Source organism: Saccostrea cucullata, unplaced genomic scaffold, assembly GCF_032062105.1.
Source record: "Saccostrea cucullata isolate Sc308-1 unplaced genomic scaffold, CSIRO_AGI_Scuc_v1 ctg137, whole genome shotgun sequence".
Classification (NCBI taxonomy): domain Eukaryota; kingdom Metazoa; phylum Mollusca; class Bivalvia; order Ostreida; family Ostreidae; genus Saccostrea; species Saccostrea cuccullata.
Window position 1 is genome coordinate 134,222 of NW_026926990.1, and position 18,630 is coordinate 152,851.

Genomic DNA, 18,630 nt, shown 5'->3' on the forward strand with positions numbered 1-18,630 from the left:
GTTACTGATAATAATCATATTCAAACCATCCCTTAGAAATGCATAATCAATATTTGAACCACCCTTCCAAAGGGAGAGGAGAAAACAGAAAAAAAAATTCTGACGGAATAACACAGGATAATTAATAATCATGCAATGTACTAAATAGCCGGTAATTTTAATCCTCAGGAAGAATCTATCTACACAAGGGTAATAAATTTCCTATTCGGGTGTTTTGGCCAAATTCCCTCTTCTTCAATGCTTTAACTCGCTCTCTCTCCCTCTCTCTTCTTTTTTTCTTTTTTTTTTTTGGTGGGGGGGGGGGGTTCCTTATCATTAAAAAAAATTGATTTTGTTATTTTTTTCCTGTTCGTATTTATTTTTTTTATTATTAATAATATTATTTTGTAAAGAAACCTTTTTTGGAGGTGTTTGTGATGTTTTTTTTCTTCCTCATATATTTTGATGTCTGTTAGTTTAAAGAAAGGTCAAGTGTTTGTTTTCAATTTTTGTTTGTTTGTTTATGCAAGTGCTCTGATTGTGACGTCACCAAATTGAAGTACACTTCCGGAAAATTTACGCTTTCGGTTTAACTCTACTTATTACAGACATTGCTTTACTTCCGGTTTGATGTGGGAGTGTGTGGCAACCAACTTTAGCAAGTTTATCAACTCGGACTTCGACTCGTCAATCTTCTGAATGTTCAAAACAAATGTAATCGCAAAATTAGTGGATTTCTTCTAGAAAAAAAGTGTGTCTTTTCGAACAAGCACACAAATAAACCATATATGTTCAATATGTATAATGACAATCGTTTGTAAAGGCCCTACTTTAATCTAACTGTCTAGACCTAACCCAGTCCTGAAAAGAAGGTCTCATTTTTAAGGTAACCATATTCACAAAAACAAGAGCATACAAATTTAAATGATATTATGTTTGTTTAAATTGTTAATAAAAAGATTAAAATTTGCTGTTATACCCCCAACATACTTTGAATTTCACCCTATTCTGTTGTAAAAAAGAATATGAACATAAAACTGCAGTATGAATTAAAGAATGTACGGAAAATCATTTTGACATATGCACCGTTATTTTCCTTTTTTATTCCTTGTCATGTACTAAAGTTCTGAAATAGTCTTACCTAATTTTAGGGTTTTATACAGGAAACATTCTCACTTAAATCTGTCATTAATCATGTCAATTTTCTATAGCAGATATGGGGGACATTGCTGTTTTGACAAGGCACCTGTATAAGAGCTATGGAAAAGGCAAAAACAAGCTGGAAGTCCTACGGGATCTTGACATGACTGTGGCACGAGGAACAATGCAAGTCATTACTGTGTTCTTATGACATACTATATATATAGCCAAATACTGTGCAAATACCAAAAAAAAATTGTTTTATCCAGACACCATACATTCCATAGAAATCAGTCAGATGAATTGTACAAGTTTTACTACATTTATGTAATTTAGTAAGCATCTATAAATGTGTTCTTCTATCCCACTTATTCTTATATCTAATGTAAATTTATATATACAGGGTATTAGGCCAAAAAAAAAAATAGTCTTGTTTCCTGCTACCCGACCGACCCTATTTTTGGGGGCCGACCCTAAAGTTTTTTTTTTCGATTCGGAAAAACAATCGAAATATTTCCGGATTTTGTCGTTCTGTCACCATTTTCAGTTCCCCTGTTAGAAATACAAAACAAAATGGCGGCGGCCATTGGGAAGAGGCCACCCTCATGTGCTCTCTGTTATTTTGGAACGGTGTCGCTACAAGGACACAAAAACAAGCGTAATAACAAAGTACTACCACTTTAAATGATATCTTTGCTAGTGATCGATTGTATTAACCGGTTAATCATGCGATTTTGTTCTTAAATACGTATCGCGGTATTATTTTGTGAATACCGGTTCGGGTTCGATATCCTATAAATTGTTACAAAAATAGTTATTTGCCCCTTTCAAGGTAAAATATGGCGGCAAGCAACGTGAAGTTTGATCGGAAACCAGAGACATGTCTATCAGAAACGAAAAGACGACTCTCTCTGAAAGCCCTCTCTGTTAAAGCAGAATCTGAATATTACATTTTTTTTTAAAGTTGTGCCACAAGCTTGCCACTAGCGTACACACAACGGGGCAGTTGTAATATCAACTCGAGAAAAAAAATTGAGTTTTTGTTTTTTTTTGATGAAAAGCAAAATTTATTAAAAATTTTTTTTTATATATTGCAATACAAAATATAATATTGCAATATAGAAACCTTTTTTGGAGATGTTTCGATTGTCAGTTTTTCTTCGATGCTACTCATCGATTATATAAATGTCGCCGACATCGCTAACAAAAAATAAAATTGTCATACTTTAATTTTTTACCAAATCCAAGTTTTGTGATGAATGTTGAAAACATGAAGGATCTCGTGATTGTAGATACTTTTACCGCCATGATTAAATATGGGGTTACACTAAGACCAGGAAAAATATTGCAAGTAAAGGAAAACATAATTAGTCTAGTTAATCTTAAAACGTAATTATCACCATAAATACATGTCTAACTTCTGGATAATTACTTTTACAACTTGCAATTTTAACTTACTTAAACTAATTTTAAGAAATAAATACATACATATATTAAATGAAAGGTGGGACTAATATCAGTAAAATACCCATTGCATGGAATTTCAAAAAAAATTAATTCGCAAAATATATTGTTTTCTAGGAAATTTCTAGAGCCGAGCTCGTTGCGAAAAAAAGTGTGTCTTTTGACCGGAAGTAACTTTCAAAAAAACAAGAGTAATGAAGTCCAAAAATGTTAATCCTCCAAATCTATGTTAAGTATAGCAAAATTAAGCCATTCTTTGGTACTTCCGGTTTGACCGGAAGTGACGACAATGGAAGGAAAATTAATATTTAAGCTTCTAGTGAGACATGTTACCCAAAAACCTGTCAAAAACGGCAAAAATATGCATTTTTTACTTAAGGTAACCATATTCACAAAAACGTATTTTGAGAGCATTAGATAAACCTTGATATTTTGACAACTTTGTTTGATTAACAAATTCTCAATAAAAGATTGGAAAAAATTTGCCCCTGTTATATCCCTTTGAATTTTCAACCCTTTATTCTGACATATCATTTAAAAGATCTTCTAATATGAACACAAATTATGTTCTATATATTTTATCAAAATATTTTTAGTTTAAAGATAAAAAGAAAAATATGTAATTTTTGGTTCTTTTAAGCGTTTTAATTTTTGACCCCTATATAGCGCCATTTTGAATACAGAAATCGAAAAACAAAAACCGATGTGCACAACTTCAATTCTTCTATTATCTAAAATCAGTAGAATTTCCTTGTCAGCTTTACTAAAGTTCTGAAACGAAAGCCTATAAATTTTTTTAAAGGGAAATTCAAAACCGGAAGTGGCTTTTTGAAATTTTAGACATTATTCTGATAGAGTTTATTAACGTCTATAACGTCTGAAAATTTTCTGAGAAATAGCAGATATGAGGCCTCAAAGTTGCTGTTTTGACAGAAGAAAAAAAAGAATAATAATCTTTACCAACAGTATAGAAGGTCTTGGAAAAGGCAAAAACAAGCATTTGTTTTTGATTTAGTTCCTGTTCACTAAAATATTTCACTTAAATTACAAATGTACATGTAACAGATTCATCATTCTTTGTTTTTTTTTTTTTTTTTTTACATTTTATATATATAGCGATAAAATTAACCTGCTCAGAAATCAAATACAGTGTAAAAAAAATTTCATGGTTTCTGTAACACATATGGTCCTTTGCTGAGTTTTTAAAGGAATGATTGTTTGATTATCTACTTTACAAATACCTTCATGTTCCATAACTGAAAAAAAAAAATTCTGAGAAAACTAAAAGATTTTTTACACAGTGTTGTATATTACTAAAATACCACTTGAGTTGTTGTGCATCAAGATATGAAATTTAATTGTAAAAGATTATATATTGAACACTTGTGATATGTTAATTTGATCATGTACATTCATATCCAAAAAATGCCGTCGGAAAAAAATAAAATAAAAAAAATAAAATAAAATGTGTTCACCTACCTACCCTATTTTTTTTTATATGGTAATGTAAATTTATATATATTTTTTTTGGCCTTAGAAGTAACATTAGTGTTCATTTGGATTTAGATATGGACTTCTTGGTCCAAGTGGTTGTGGGAAGACAACTCTGCTGAGATGCATTGTGGGAAGACTACAGGTTGATTCTGGAAATGTCATCGTTCTTGGCAACAGACCAGGTGCCAGAGGACATGGGGTCCCAGGACATCTAGTGGGGTACATGCCTCAAGTGAGAAATTTTTTTTAATATAACACTGTATTTTTTTCCCTTTTGTTTATAGATATATTCACATACCAAAAGCAAACAAAAAAGAAGATGTTTCATAAAGTTTGAGAAAAAAATTGCATTAAGTGTTCATTGATTTCTTTTGGATCAGGATTCAAGTTTATGTTCAGTACAGAAAAATATGTTCTTTAGATCTTTTCTCTATCAAACATTGCATTTTGTGAGAGGAGAGAGAGATAGCTAGATCTTGGTAATTTCATCTGACAGTATTTCATATGAAGAATGAAAGCATAAAAATTGTCAAAGTATTCTTATGCATGCATCGCAATGTTTTCATATGACATCACTCAGTTGCTATACATGTATTTGACATCTGTTGAATGGACAGTAACATCTACTGCTTCTAGACTACATCAACAAAAATCCCTTTTCAAAAATTAATTATAAGCAAAATTTGTGATTAGCATGGGGTTTTTTTTGGTATACATCATGTGAATGGTGTTTTTATCTACTTATATAGCAATTGATATCAATATTACCAGTATTTATTGCCAAGAAAAGAGATGCTTAACATATTGCATCAGATTAAAATTTTGCAGATGAGTATAAATTCAGGAAAGGAAAAATAATAGATTTATTTCAAAGTAACCATATGTTCAACATTGAACAAGACATAGATATACATATAAGATATTAACATATAGCATCGGATTAAAATTATGCAGATAAGTATCAATTTAGGACAGGAAAAATTGCAAAAATCTATTTCAAAGTAACCATATGTTGAACATTGAACAAGTTTTTTTACATTGATATTAACATACGGATATTGCATCAGATTAAAATTTTGCAGATGAGTATGAGTTTAGGAAAGGAAAAATTAATTTGAAGATCTATTTCAACATCCCCATATGTTCAACATTGAACAAGTTTTTATCTAGGAATATATAAATCAGCTGTTGCTGTGACCTATATTGTATCAGTATGAGATAGGTGTGTTGAATAATTTCCTTGTTAAGTGCATGTACCTGTCTATCTAGTATTTATGTCTTAAAGTTACCCAACTTTGAATGAATGTATCCTGCACATGTCCAAGTACAGGTCTAAAGTTCAACATCTTTAAATATCTTTAGAGTTAAACAATGAAGTGCATACATGACTGTCAGTTTTTACCATTATGGTTTACAGGTATTGAAATGTTATACCAGAAAAGATACTTATGAACAATAGAGTGGATTGACTATTTGAGAATTTTTTTTTAAATGTTCTAATGACAGCTCTTACAGCTGTATATTTATGATGACAAAACAGAATGGCACTTTGTGGATTCATCCCTTTGATTATTTTTGACCTTGACTCCTTGACCCCACTTTGAACCTGCTATTTATTGACAATTATATTTTTAAGGAAATAGCCTTATTTTACAAAATGACAATCGGGGAGACCTTGTCCTACTTTGGAAGAATTCACAGGATGTCAAGAGAGGACAGAGACAGTAGAACGGAATTCCTCCTCCAGTTCCTGACTTTACCAGAAGCAAACAGACTCATTGAAAATTTAAGGTGAAGCTTATAAATAGTAACAATTTTAGCTTCCTATATTTGATGTAAGGGGACAGTTTCTAAATAAATGATGAGGGAAAAGGAAATTAAATACATATTAGAGTTTTAATCTTGTTTACTATTATGCTATTTAATTTCATTCAATAGACTGAACAGGGTATGTTTTATTTCTTTTGTTGTATAAAAATATCTATTTATGCATGCTAGTTGAAAAACAGGTTATGTGCTTAAAATTGTGTTTAAAATTTGCATCTTTCCTATATGTAGAATGATCATTGTACCATAGCTCTATATTTAATCAGCACCTCCGTTAAATATCTGGGAAGATGTCTAAAGCTTTGCATTCCACACACACACAGTGATAATCTGAGGTCATTTATAAGCTTAATTTGAAGCACTTCCTTTGCTTGTACTCCTTATGAAATTTACATGTAACCCACAGAATCATGTGACAATAAAACAAGGGCAGTAACTGCAAGATTTGTTAATTATTAGTGGTGGACAGAGGAGACGGGTGTCTTTAGCTGTTGCTTTACTGCAGGAGCCAGAGTTACTGATTCTGGACGAACCTACAGTAGGGGTGGATCCAATACTCAGAGAAAAGTAAGTCAGTCCAGGGAGAAAGGGGGGGGGGGGGGTAACATGGGAATAGACAAAAATCAACAAGAGAAACATAGTGTGAGAGAGAGAACTAACAATGACCAATAGGTATGAGTATTCTATTAACTGAAGCATTATATCTGTCAGTAAATACTTCTTGCATCAAAATGCTTATACATGTATGTATTTAATAAATAATTGCAGAATATGGGGACATTTACTGAATATAACAAGACAATTCAATTCCAAGACAGCCATCATAATAACCACACACTACATAGAGGAGGCAAGGCAAGCAGACAAGGTCAGTTAATGGGACTGTAATGTTCAAGGTAATGTTAACCAAATTTTTTGAAGTGCATAGTATTGTAAGCAAAATAAAATTTGATCTGTGGATGCTTTGTTGCAACCACTATATAACAACTACTATTGAAATAAGTATTTACTAGTGGTTTAGAGTGGCTAAGAGTGCATTTTAAGACCAAACAAACATTGCTTGCTTAGTATTCAGCAGAGAGAATCAAGTCCCTTTTGGACATTAGGTCCAGACTTACGTCTCTTTGTTGGAATACAGTTTAGATCAGTCTAAATAATGGTGTAACTTGCCTCTTTGGACTAACAAAATCCACAGTATTTTGAGAAACAAGTCCATGTTTTGTACTGCATATTTTACTCTGGTCTTGCCTTTTAGGTTGGTTTGATGAGGAATGGAAAACTTCTTGCTGAAGATTCACCTAATACTTTAATCAATCTTTACAAAGAAGATGTAAGTATATATAATTAGATATGTGTTTTGTTTGTCTTAAGAGAATTTCTTACATTGTTGCATTTAAGGTACCTGAGTCACTCAGGGGACATAATGCATTCTGTTTTGACCCAACAGGCATTGTGCACAGTTAGTATTTCATATGGAATCCGGATAGGGCCATGCAGTTCACTATCGCACCATCGAGCATCCACTTAAAGGTTGATGGCTCGATAATGTGATGGCACGATAACGATGAAGCGATGGTGGGACAATACAATAACGGTGGTGCAATAGCATGATGAAGTGATAATGGATATCACTTCATCGTCATCGTACCATTGCGCCATTGTCATCACACCATGGTGTCATCGCTATCGCACTGTCCCGTCATCACACTATCTATTCATTGTGCTATCGCATCATCTTCATCACATTGTCGAGCCATCACATCATCGTATCGCCTGTCGCACCATCACATCATTGTTATCGCACCATCGCTTTATCATCGTCATCGCGTCATCGCACTATCAACCTAAACAATGATGGTGCGATGATGTGATAGTAAATTACATGGCCCTATCCGGATTCCATAATTTCACCTAATTTGGTAAAAATCATCTTGGTGTAAAAGAGAAAAGAAACTTTGAACTTCATAATGCTAAACCATGGGTCTTGAGGGTGGGACTAAAAAACTATTTAAATCTAATGAAAGAAAAAAATCTTAATTTCTCTTTAATACTTTATAGGCATATTACTTTTATGAATCCATATACCTTTCTACCGCTGCTGTTTAGAATTAGTGACCCAATGTTTTTGCTGAGCGATTAAAAAATATGATGTTGGATGAGTTTTTGAGATGTTGGACTGATCAGACATATTGTGTTGAACCACTCGTTAATTCTCAAATGTATTTTTATTTTCCTGCGTTAATATCAATTTTAATTTTTTTTAGAGTTTGGAAACAATATTCCTGAAATTGTGTCATGCAGATCAAAACACTCTCAGTATGAATCTTGTCAAGGAGGTATGGCAAAAAATTTCTCAAACTTCCTATTTGATAAAATAACATGTTTGTATTTGGTAAATTAAATAAAGTGTCAGCTGCTTGATTTTTACATGTATGCCCAAATGTAGATACTAACTTTCATGTCATTTATTATTCATTTTTTTACAGAGTTACCAACCAAGTAAGCCAGTTATGAAAATGGTAAACACTGGACATGAGGTGGCAGGGGAAACTACTCCACTACTCCTGCATGACACCCAGAATTTTGGTTTTTAGAAATATTTGATATATAACTAATTAAAAATAATCTTTAGCCTTAATTTGTACAAACTAGAAAGAATTTGTAGGTTTTATCGTCACTTTGAGACAACTTTGCCATATCAAAGTTACAGGGTAATTTAAAATTGTGTAAACATTTTGTAGTTTTGTAGAATGGATTCTTCTTTTTTTCAGATGCCCTGGTACAGGTTACAGATGAATGGCACTGCCCAGTAGGGTTACCATCACCTAGAAATATATTTACCCAGTTCCTGAAGAATATCATATTTATGAAGAGAAATATAGGGTAGGATTCAATATACTTGGTGATAATTTTATTTTAATGATTTCTAATCAAATAATTCATCTCACAATCAATCTGCTGAGAAAAATTGATTGAATAGTTCAATTTCTTATCAACCTACACTTTTTGTCTTGGTACTCCACCTACACCTTTTGTCTGGGTACTCCACCTACACTTTTTGTCTTGGTACTCCACCTACACTTTTTGTCTTGGTACTCCACCTGCACCTTTTGTCTTGGTACTCCACCTACACTTTTTGTCTTGGTACTCCACCTACACCTTTTGTCTTGGTACTCCACCTACACTTTTTGTCTTGGTACTCCACCTACACCTTTTGTCTGGGTACTCCACCTACACTTTTTGTCTTGGTACTCCACCTACACCTTTTGTCTGGGTACTCCACCTTCACCTTTTGTCTGGGTACTCCACTTACACCCTTTGTCTGGGTACTCCACTTACACCCTTTGTCTGGGTGCTCCACCTATACCTTTTGTCTGGGTACTCCACCTTCACCTTTTGTCTGGGTACTCCACTTACACCCTTTGTCTGGGTGCTCCACCTATACCTTTTGTCTGGGTACTCCACCTATACCTTTTGTCTGGGTACTCCACTTACACCCTTTTTCTGGGTACTCCACCTATACCTTTTGTCTGGGTACTTCTGGGTACTCCACCTATACCTTTTGTCTGGGTACTCCACTTACACCTTTTGTTTGCATATACTCCACCTTCAATTTCTGTCCTGTTACTCCAACTAAACCTTTTGTCTTGTTACTCCACCTAAACCTTTTGTCTGGGTACTCCACCTACACCTATTGTCTGGGTACTCCACCTACATCTTTGTCTGGGTTCTCCACCTACATCTTTTGTCTGGGTTCTCCACCATCACTTTTTGTGTGGGTACTCCACCTAAACCTTTTGTTTAGTATTCCTCCTACACCTTTTGTATGGGCACTCCACCCTCACCTTTTGTCTTGGTACTTTACCTACACCTTTTGTCTGGGTACTCCACTTACACCTTTTGTTTGCATATACTCCACCTTCAAATTCTGTCCTGTTACTCCAATTAAACCTTTTGTCTTGTTACTTTGCCTAAACCTTTTGTCTAGTTACTCCACCTAAACCTTTTGTCTGGGTTCTACACCATCACTTTTTGTCTGGGTACTCCACCTTCACCTTTTATCTTGGTGCTCCACCTACACCTTTTGTCTAGTTACTCCACCTACACCTTTTGTCTGGATAGTCCACCTACACCTTATGTCTGGGTTCACCACCTACACCTTTTGTCTGGGTTCACCACCTACACCTTTTGTCGAGGTACTCCACCTTGACCTTTTGTCTGGGTACTCCACCTTTACCTTTTCTCATGGTACTCCACCCACACTTTTTGTCTGGTTCATAAAGAAGCTGGTAAAAATGTCAGGTAGATCATACTGCTAAAAGGAGTTTGAATATCATATTCCTTTTAGAAAGTGGTAGGGGAAACCTGCCTCTTTTGCCTCCATTAACTTGCAAAAAGTTCAAGAAAGTAGATTTACGAGAACTTTAATAATGCATTGGTCCTTTAATGATCATCACTTTCTGTTTCAGGTTTCTTTTGTTCCAGTTCATTCTGCCTTCTATTCAGATCATTCTGTTTTGTCTCTGTATTGGAAGCCCTCCATATGGATTAAAAATGGCTGTTGTTAACAACGAAACACAAGGACTTGGACAAGTGTTTATCTGGGAACTGGACAATGAAACAATTAGTAAGGTAAAAACTGTATGTATGGGTTGACTTGCAGGTTTTTTTTTTTGGATGCTTTAAAGAAATGACTGAAGAATAACTTATTTTGTTATCATACTGCAAAAATATAAAAACTGTCAACAGTTTCGTTAAATTATACGAAGGTGATGTACAAAGACATGAATGCAGCTCTAGATTCTGTGAGGAGAGGAGAAACATGGGGGGTGATTGGTATAGGGGAGAACTTCACTCAGGACTTACTCACAAGGTGTGTATCTACAGGCAAACTTACTTGTAAGGAAAACAGTATATTGTAATTCCCACTAAGTCTCAACTCCTTTTCTTTTATGTAATCTTTACAGATAAAAAAAAGGCTACATATGTTCTATGAATTCTTTGATTGGAAATCTTTAGAGGAATTAAGTGAAAATTGATTCTGTTTTTTAATGATTTACATGTATCATTAAACTTTTATTTCTTTCAAATCTCAGCTGTGTTCAAAATCATAGCAGCTAGCCTAGCTTTCTGCTGGCCTGAAATGTGGAATAATTTATGCGGTCTTACCCATCAATCTAGACAGTGATTCCTTAATTATATAGATGTACATGTATGTGTATAATGTAAACATTTCTAGAACTGCCAAGTACATTGTAGATTTACCAATATATCTGGTGTGGACAACAAAACGATTGAGGGGAGCAGTATACAGCTGTATCTAGATACCACCAGTAAGTTTGTCTCAGTCAGTAGAGTCTATTGAAAAATTATAGAATGCTATTTATCATATTTCTGATTGTATATAGCTGATTATAGATCAAGATTATTAGTGTTTAAAACAAATCCCACCAGGATGATATACTGTACATGCTCATAAACACTGTAAACGCAAGTAAGTTAAAAAGAGATTGGATCCTTTCAGACCAGCAGATAACATTAGAGATAGAACAGTCTATTACCAGTTCATTCCAAGCCTTTTCTGAAGTATTACTACAATCATTCAGTCTGAATCCCAATCTAGGACAGCTTCCTATCAAGGTACATGTAATTAAAAAAAAAAAAACAAATTTGTAAAATCATGTCTCATGGGATAACTATTCGAATCACAGGCAAAAGTCTTGGAATTTGGAACAATTTCCATGATACAAGATGTTGCATATTTAGCTTCAATTGATCCCATGCAACCTAAATTTTACATTTACAAAACTATCATTGTCAGATACCCATGAGTGATCTTGTCTTCTACTCATATTATTATGTTATTTTCTTGTCAGATCAATCTCATGCCAAAATTAATGAAAATTAAGAATGATAAAATCAAGTCTATACCGTACTCCATTTAATTGCAGATAAATGATCCTATTTATGGTAGCAAGGATCCCAACTTCAGAAACTTTATAGCACCTGGAATAATACTCAGGTATAAAGCTGTAGTCATCCTTTTACCGTATACCTTTTGATACGATATAGTTTTGGTTATTTTATTTAGGTTTAAAAAAATACAGAAAATGTTATATTTTTATTGAAAACACCAAAAGTTTATTATTTCTAAAAAATACATTTAAACATTTTGTTAAATGTGATTTGTACTAATCTAATTTTATGTTCACTTATTCAATTTGAAGTTCTAAATTTTATTTCATTGCAAATGGTGAATTTTGCCCCAAACCAGTTATTCTTGCAAAAGGTTAAATGCACACTGCAACAAATCCAACAATGTATATATGTGGACAAATATTTTATGATAAGCTGTAACAGGTAATTGTTATTTTAACAGACACATGAGGATGTATGCCATACCATAGCTTCAGGTCTACACCTGGGCAATTTTAAAGTCAAGGTGTCAGAATTTAAATTTTGCTCTCATTTAATTTAAATCATTGTTTTGAAATTTTAGTCAGAAATTAATCAATTGACCTTTGTTTCAGTATAACTTTTTTCATGGCCACTGGACTTACAACTTTAGCGTTTGTGATTGAGAAGAAGGAGGGTCTGTTAGATCGGAGTTTGACAGCCGGAATGTCTGCCTTCGAGATTCTGCTAGCCCACGTCTTTACCCAGCTGTTTGTTCTCGTTGTGCAGGTGGCCCTGGTCATGGTGTTTGCTCTGGCAGTTTTTGAGGTTAACTTCCATTATTGAATGTATTTTTTCTTTTTTACTTTTCTGATAGGCAAAAACATATAATATTATGCAGATTTGTTGTAAATGATTTACTTTATGAAGAATCTAGCTAGCTGATTTTAATGAAGTGATCAATTCCTTGCAGGTTCCTTACAAGGGCCCCCTGATTTGGGTCATTTTACTGGTCATGGGTCAAGGATTTTGTGGAATGACCTTAGGTCAGTGCTATGTTGCCTTCAATTTATGATGATATTTAGGCCATCTTAAGAGCAGCTGTTTAAAAGATGAAAATGTATTTTTTTTCATTAAAATTTTCATACAATAATAATCTGTCTGGAGAGTGCATGAATAATAAAGAATTTTGCTCATACTTTGATTCTAATTGTTAGTTGTTGATTTTACAGGTGTAATTTTCTCAGCTGTCTGTGAGAACGAGTCGTCAGCAATACAATTGGCTCTGGGTTCTGTGTATCCCATGTTACTTCTAAGTGGTAAGTAGAATTCGGTGGATATAACCTACTATAATTTTACTTGTTACACTGAGTTGACAGATTTGACGGCAAAGAAGTATTAAACATCACAAAAAAAGCCAGCTTTTGCTCAAGGAGCCAGCTATCACCTTCTGAACCAGCTATTGCTCTAGGAGTCAGCTATTGCTCTATGAACCAGCTATTGCCTTATGAACCAGCTATTGCTCTTTGAGTCAGCTATTGCTGTATGAGTCTGTTATTGCTCTATGAGCCAGCTATTGCAATGAAACCATGCACCTAAAAATCAGTATTTTGTACTCTTTCAGAATATTGAAAAATAATTGTTTATACCTTTTTCATATTATTATACTTACATTTGCTGATGTCTTTCCTTATATAACAATGCTAATTAAATTGAAATTCAATTTTCAATGACATGCAGTTGGTCACATGATCAGACATTCTTGCGTATGGAAAGCAAACTGCACGAGCAATTTGGAAAGTTCTGACTATGACGTCACATGATGTCGTAGATACTTTACGTTGCATTAAGAAATCAAAGCCTAAATAATGCCTATATTTCTTTGTAATATGAATAAAAATGTAAAATATAGATATAAGAAATAAAATATCACTTTTTTTGAGTTTCATTGGATTATGAAAAATCGGTATGTGATCAAATTATTATAACGCCCTTCGGGTGTTATGGAATATTGAAAAATAATTGTTTATACCTTTTTCATATTATTTTGCACCTTTAATTATAAGCACATGATAATAGGATTCATTTTTTATAAGACTTGATAATGAGATGGTGGTAACTATAATCAAATGAAATGTTTTTATATGACGAATCTCCCACTTATAGTAAAAAACATGTAATAGAATTTGATGACATGTGTTTCCTTACCTCTGACTAGTTTTGGAGAAAAATAAATGAATGGAATTTATTTTCAAAAATCTGAATCTTTCTTTTTATTTGCAGGGATCATATGGCCCATTGAAGCTATTCCTGAATGGCTAAGATATATCAGTATATGTCTTCCTCAGACCTATGCTGCAGAAGCAATGAGATGTATTTTAAGTAGAGGTAATTATTTTCTGTTCCTCACTGCTAAAATTAAAGCAAATATGTATCTTTCTTAATATATATCATTCTGTCATACCAACACACCTAAAATTAAATTTATGTTATAAATTACCCATGGTGAGACACTTTTCTGTTAGTTGGATAGTTTTATGTCAGTTGGGACACTTTTCTGTTAATTGGAATACTTTTTTTAAAGTTTGAATATCTTTCTGTTTGTAATGTGTATAACTCTTTTTATGTAATTTTGCTCAGCTTTATGTTTCTTTAAATAGTTTTACTCTTTGGAGTATTTTTATTTTAGTTGGATATTTTTTGTGTGTGTTTAGGGTGGAAGACTGTTTTGTTAGTTCAAATACATTTATACTTCATTAGGTGGAACATTTGTTTATTGGCTAGTTAGGTTCCTCATTCCACCTCTAATGTTTCGGAGGTCCGTGTTTGCTCTGCTCCTGTTTCGTATTGTTTAATGGACTTTTGAGGTGGAATACTGTTCATTATCTCCACATATTTCATTGGAACTTGTTTCTATTCATTGGAACACTTTAATGATAGTTGGAACACCTTATTAATGTTAGTTGGAACACTTTTCTGGTTGTTGGAACATACAGTTGTATTTCATTTAGAAGATACTTTGAGGTTAGATAGAACACTTTTTTATGTTAAAATAAATGTTTAAATATTCCTTACAAGTTTGACAATTTTCAGATGATAAATATTGATGTTCATGTTTTGAACAAGGAATAGATATTGAAATTTGAACAAAACACTGGAAAATTATTTGTTAAAAACTTCTTTTACTAACAAAGAACATTTAATGAAATCATTTATCAGAACATTATGCCTGTTTTGAAGGTTTATGGAGTTTATCAATAATAATTTGTACTCTCCCCAGGTTGGACGCTGTTGGACATGCCGGTATGGAGGGGATACCTAGTTAACACAGCCTGGAGCTTTGGTCTGCTGGCTCTGGCAGGAATCATCCTCAAAATCAAGAGTTAAACCAGGGAGATTATCACTGACAGCACAAAAAACAGAGAGATTATTTATATAATGACAGATTTATACCAATAAAATAAAACAATTCTAACAGAAGATTAACACTAACAAGACAATCAATTCTAAATCATTCCTTTGTTGTCACTTTTATAATATATGTTCATTTCATAGACTTTTTTTTAAAGTATTTTTTTTACCCTTGTTATCTTTGTATACATTAAGACATTATATGTATTTCTTATTGCAATATTTTCTTTTTCAGTAGTGTATTTTTATTGGTTGACTTTGTAATCCAGTTTTCTAATATTATTAATTTACCAGTATTTAGAGAAGTTGTCTCCCTTCATGTGAAGATTTTAATTCAGTATAATTTTGGGAGGAATATGTTATCACCCTATATTTCCCCCAAGTCCTAAATTTGTTGTGAATTTATTATATAAAAATACACATTGCTCACATTATTCTGTACGCATACTTTCAGGCTTGTGAAATTATTAGTCATTGTATATTCCAAAGAAATTGCCTTCAATTTTATGATTTTGGTTTCTAATACCCGGTAGTGTATATTCTGTACAAAACACGAAAGTTGTTCCAAGGTGATGGAAGAATGTGCTTTCTGAGTGTATAAATCAGGAATAACATAACTCCATTTTAATACTTTACAATACATTCTCCACACAGTTTTCTCTATGGTTTTGAACTAGTTCAGTGCAATTTAATTTTTTTTTAGATACCGGTATTATATTGCAAGCTTTAGAAATATTTCTTTATTTGAGGTGATGAAATCACATATGTATATTACAAAGAGCTTTTAGAAAGATGCAGAAATGTATGTTATATTTATATAATAGAGTTGTATAATATGTGTCAAACCCTGACTGCTATTTAGGCATAGTACATGCAAAACACAACACTATTGTTATTAATATGCTGAGTGTAGTTACTGTATAAAAATGGCAATATTTTCTTCATTCCCAATGTTTTCATCACCTATTACATTTGTCTATTAAATATCACCTTGTGCAACATGTACATTTTTTATAATCATTTTTAATTGATTTTGCCCCAAACAGTCATTTAATAATGCTTGTACGTAAAAATCTACAGATAGTTTTCGGTAAATAGTATTTCAGTGAAGGAGAGGGGAAATGTATATATTTTAATCATTTTAGAAGAATTATTTTGTTTATTTTTAATTGTAAGTGTAAAATATTTGAAACTACCGGTAAGTTTATATATATTATAGTACAGTACTATAGATAACGGCGTCTTTGCCTAATAGTTTTGAAAATGTGGACTTATCTTTTATGTCAATTGAATAAAAAATAATTTATTCCCCGGAAATATGGGCGTTGTACAATTAATTCCTCAAAAATGGATGCCATGCACTAATTTCGGCATTTTATGCTTACGCTATATAAATCCTTGGAACACTATGACTGAAATAGTAGGGTATGGGTTATATAGAGACAAACTGACAGGAAGCATAATAATGTATGATATTAATTTAAACTTGAAGTTTTAAAAACTTCTAAACTTTAGTTCTTTTTGAGGAGTACTTTTAGCCTGAGCTGTGATAAAAGATACTTGTATATGGTACATTCCAACAAAATATTAACAATTGTTGTGTAGGTAGCATAATACAAAATGTTTATTTTTTCCTCATCACTTACATTTGTTTTATAAATTATATGTATGCACCAGAAGTTGGGTGGATACAAGTCTGTGATAAAAATTGACTCTTTTTGTATAAATTGTGACATCAGTCATAGTAGAGTAGTATTTTTAGCAAATATTAAGTGGTGTTTTGTATTACAAAAATGGAAAACTTTCATAGCATGGCCAATCAGAAGTGAAAAAACATTCTGATAAGACTTAATTTTTACGATATCTCTAGTAATGTGTTAATGAGTAGTTATTAACTTTTGATGAGAGAAAGTTATCAAGTGATAAATAAATCATATGCACTTTATTATCTCTCTTTTTTTTTTTATAACAATTTCTTTTTTTTCATAATATTTAAAGTGTGCTAGCTCTTTATGTCTTCAATCTTTTCCCATGCATTTCAATCAAGAAGATATTGGATCATCCAAATAATAACCTGACACACCCACACCAGAGTACTAAATCCTCTTACATAAGGGTTGCAATCTAAGTTCTGTATATTTAATCTTTACACACTATTGTAAATAAACATCAACTAGAAAACTGACCAGTCAGCAAGGGCCCCGCCATGGGGTAGAATTCGTAGGAATTCCAGCCACAGGTGCTCGACGTTTTTAACCTTTCTCTTTTTATAAATAACAAATTTCCCTACTCTTTATTATTACAGTAGGGAATTTTTTTATTTAAAAAGAGGAAGGGCAAACCAAAGACAAATGTCTTGAAATGCAATAAAGGGAATGAAAAAAATATATGAAGAATAAGCAACAGCAACTTTTTTCTTAAAATTTCAGGGGGGGGGGATAATTCCTGCATATCCAAAAACCTGTAAATAATATCCTTGTATTTAGAACAACTTAACATTGAATGTATATTTAAACAATAATGAAGCTTGTGTTATATAAAATGCCAGCCTTCAATGAATGCAAATATCATGAAGGCTTGACCTTAACTTCATAACAAAACAGCAGTTGCAGACAAAGGTTTTCATTAATCTTAAAGTGACAGATAAAGAAAAGCCTACTAAATTTTCTACAGCAGGCTAGATAATTAATGCCAAGGGGTTAATTGTACCTCTCTCATCATTTTCTTCTAAAGTTACAATAAGACCTTTTTCAGTATTAATGATAGAATGGGGGTTTTATCCAACTACCTTAAATTAATAATATTCTTGAATTTACATAAAGGGGAAAAAGTAGAAATAAAAAATATATCTTCTGAAATTATTTCTTGTATATTATGGAAATTGCCTTCAATTTTTTGAAATCATAACTCATTGTGTAGGGTATTTTAACAAAAATAAAGTATAAACATTTATATTTAAATCCACATTTCAGAGTGTTCATAGCATTCCAAATTGATTTAACTTCATAACAAACTTCAATTGCAGACAGAGGTGGTAATTACCGGTAATCTCAATGTGACAGATAAAGATAATGCTTTGGATTTTCTTCAGTAGGAATGCTAATTAATCCCAAGGGACTCATAGCAGCATTCCAGTTTACAATGGGAACATTTTCAGCAGTTATCTCTCTTTGCCAATGCATTCTTATATAATGTTAAGGAATCTACCCCACCACCCCAGCCCCAAACCAGGGGACATAGAGAAACAAACTTAGCATCAAAATATGTCTTTTTGCCTATTGAACTACCATACCAAATTTGATCTTAATTGGGCAACCATAAAAAGTTATTGGAAAAACAGAAAATTTGTATATTGTATAAAATTAATTTAAACAGACAGAGTGATTAAAAATTTCACACGCAAATCCTTGCGGGGTTTTA

At 32.7% G+C, this 18,630-nt stretch overlaps 1 protein-coding gene across 2 annotated transcripts; it reads left to right on the plus strand.

The window, feature by feature from the left end:
• The first annotated feature begins 463 nt into the window (after positions 1-463).
• On the plus strand, positions 464-16,020 carry LOC134273172 (ABC transporter G family member 20-like). 2 transcript variants are annotated; one of them, XM_062755346.1, is made up of 20 exons: positions 464-865; positions 1,191-1,305; positions 4,150-4,309; positions 5,714-5,868; positions 6,364-6,471; positions 6,673-6,772; positions 7,160-7,234; positions 8,169-8,240; positions 8,391-8,490; positions 8,676-8,787; positions 10,374-10,536; positions 10,674-10,777; positions 11,164-11,237; positions 11,429-11,544; positions 11,856-11,926; positions 12,435-12,627; positions 12,773-12,845; positions 13,032-13,118; positions 14,083-14,187; positions 15,080-16,020. In XM_062755346.1, the coding sequence occupies exons 2-20, from the start codon at positions 1,196-1,198 to the stop codon at positions 15,184-15,186; spliced, it is 2,085 nt and encodes a 694-aa protein (XP_062611330.1). In that variant the 5' UTR covers positions 464-865; positions 1,191-1,195; the 3' UTR covers positions 15,187-16,020. The 2 variants fall into 2 exon arrangements, with proteins under 2 accessions (XP_062611330.1, XP_062611329.1); XM_062755345.1 differs by having other exon boundaries at positions 1,194-1,305.
• Positions 16,021-18,630: the final 2,610 nt, after the last annotated feature.

What these genes read in the sequence shown, in the direction of transcription:
- LOC134273172 (XM_062755346.1), top strand. Translation starts at nt 1,196, where the DNA reads ATGGGGGACATTGCTGTTTTGACAAGGCACCTGTATAAGAGCTATGGA. An exon ending in ACAATGAAACAATTAGTAAG is followed by an intron (nt 10,537 to 10,673) that starts GTAAAAACTGTA and finishes AATTATACGAAG; the next exon opens with GTGATGTACAAAGACATGAA. An exon ending in TTGCTCTGGCAGTTTTTGAG is followed by an intron (nt 12,628 to 12,772) that starts GTTAACTTCCAT and finishes AATTCCTTGCAG; the next exon opens with GTTCCTTACAAGGGCCCCCT.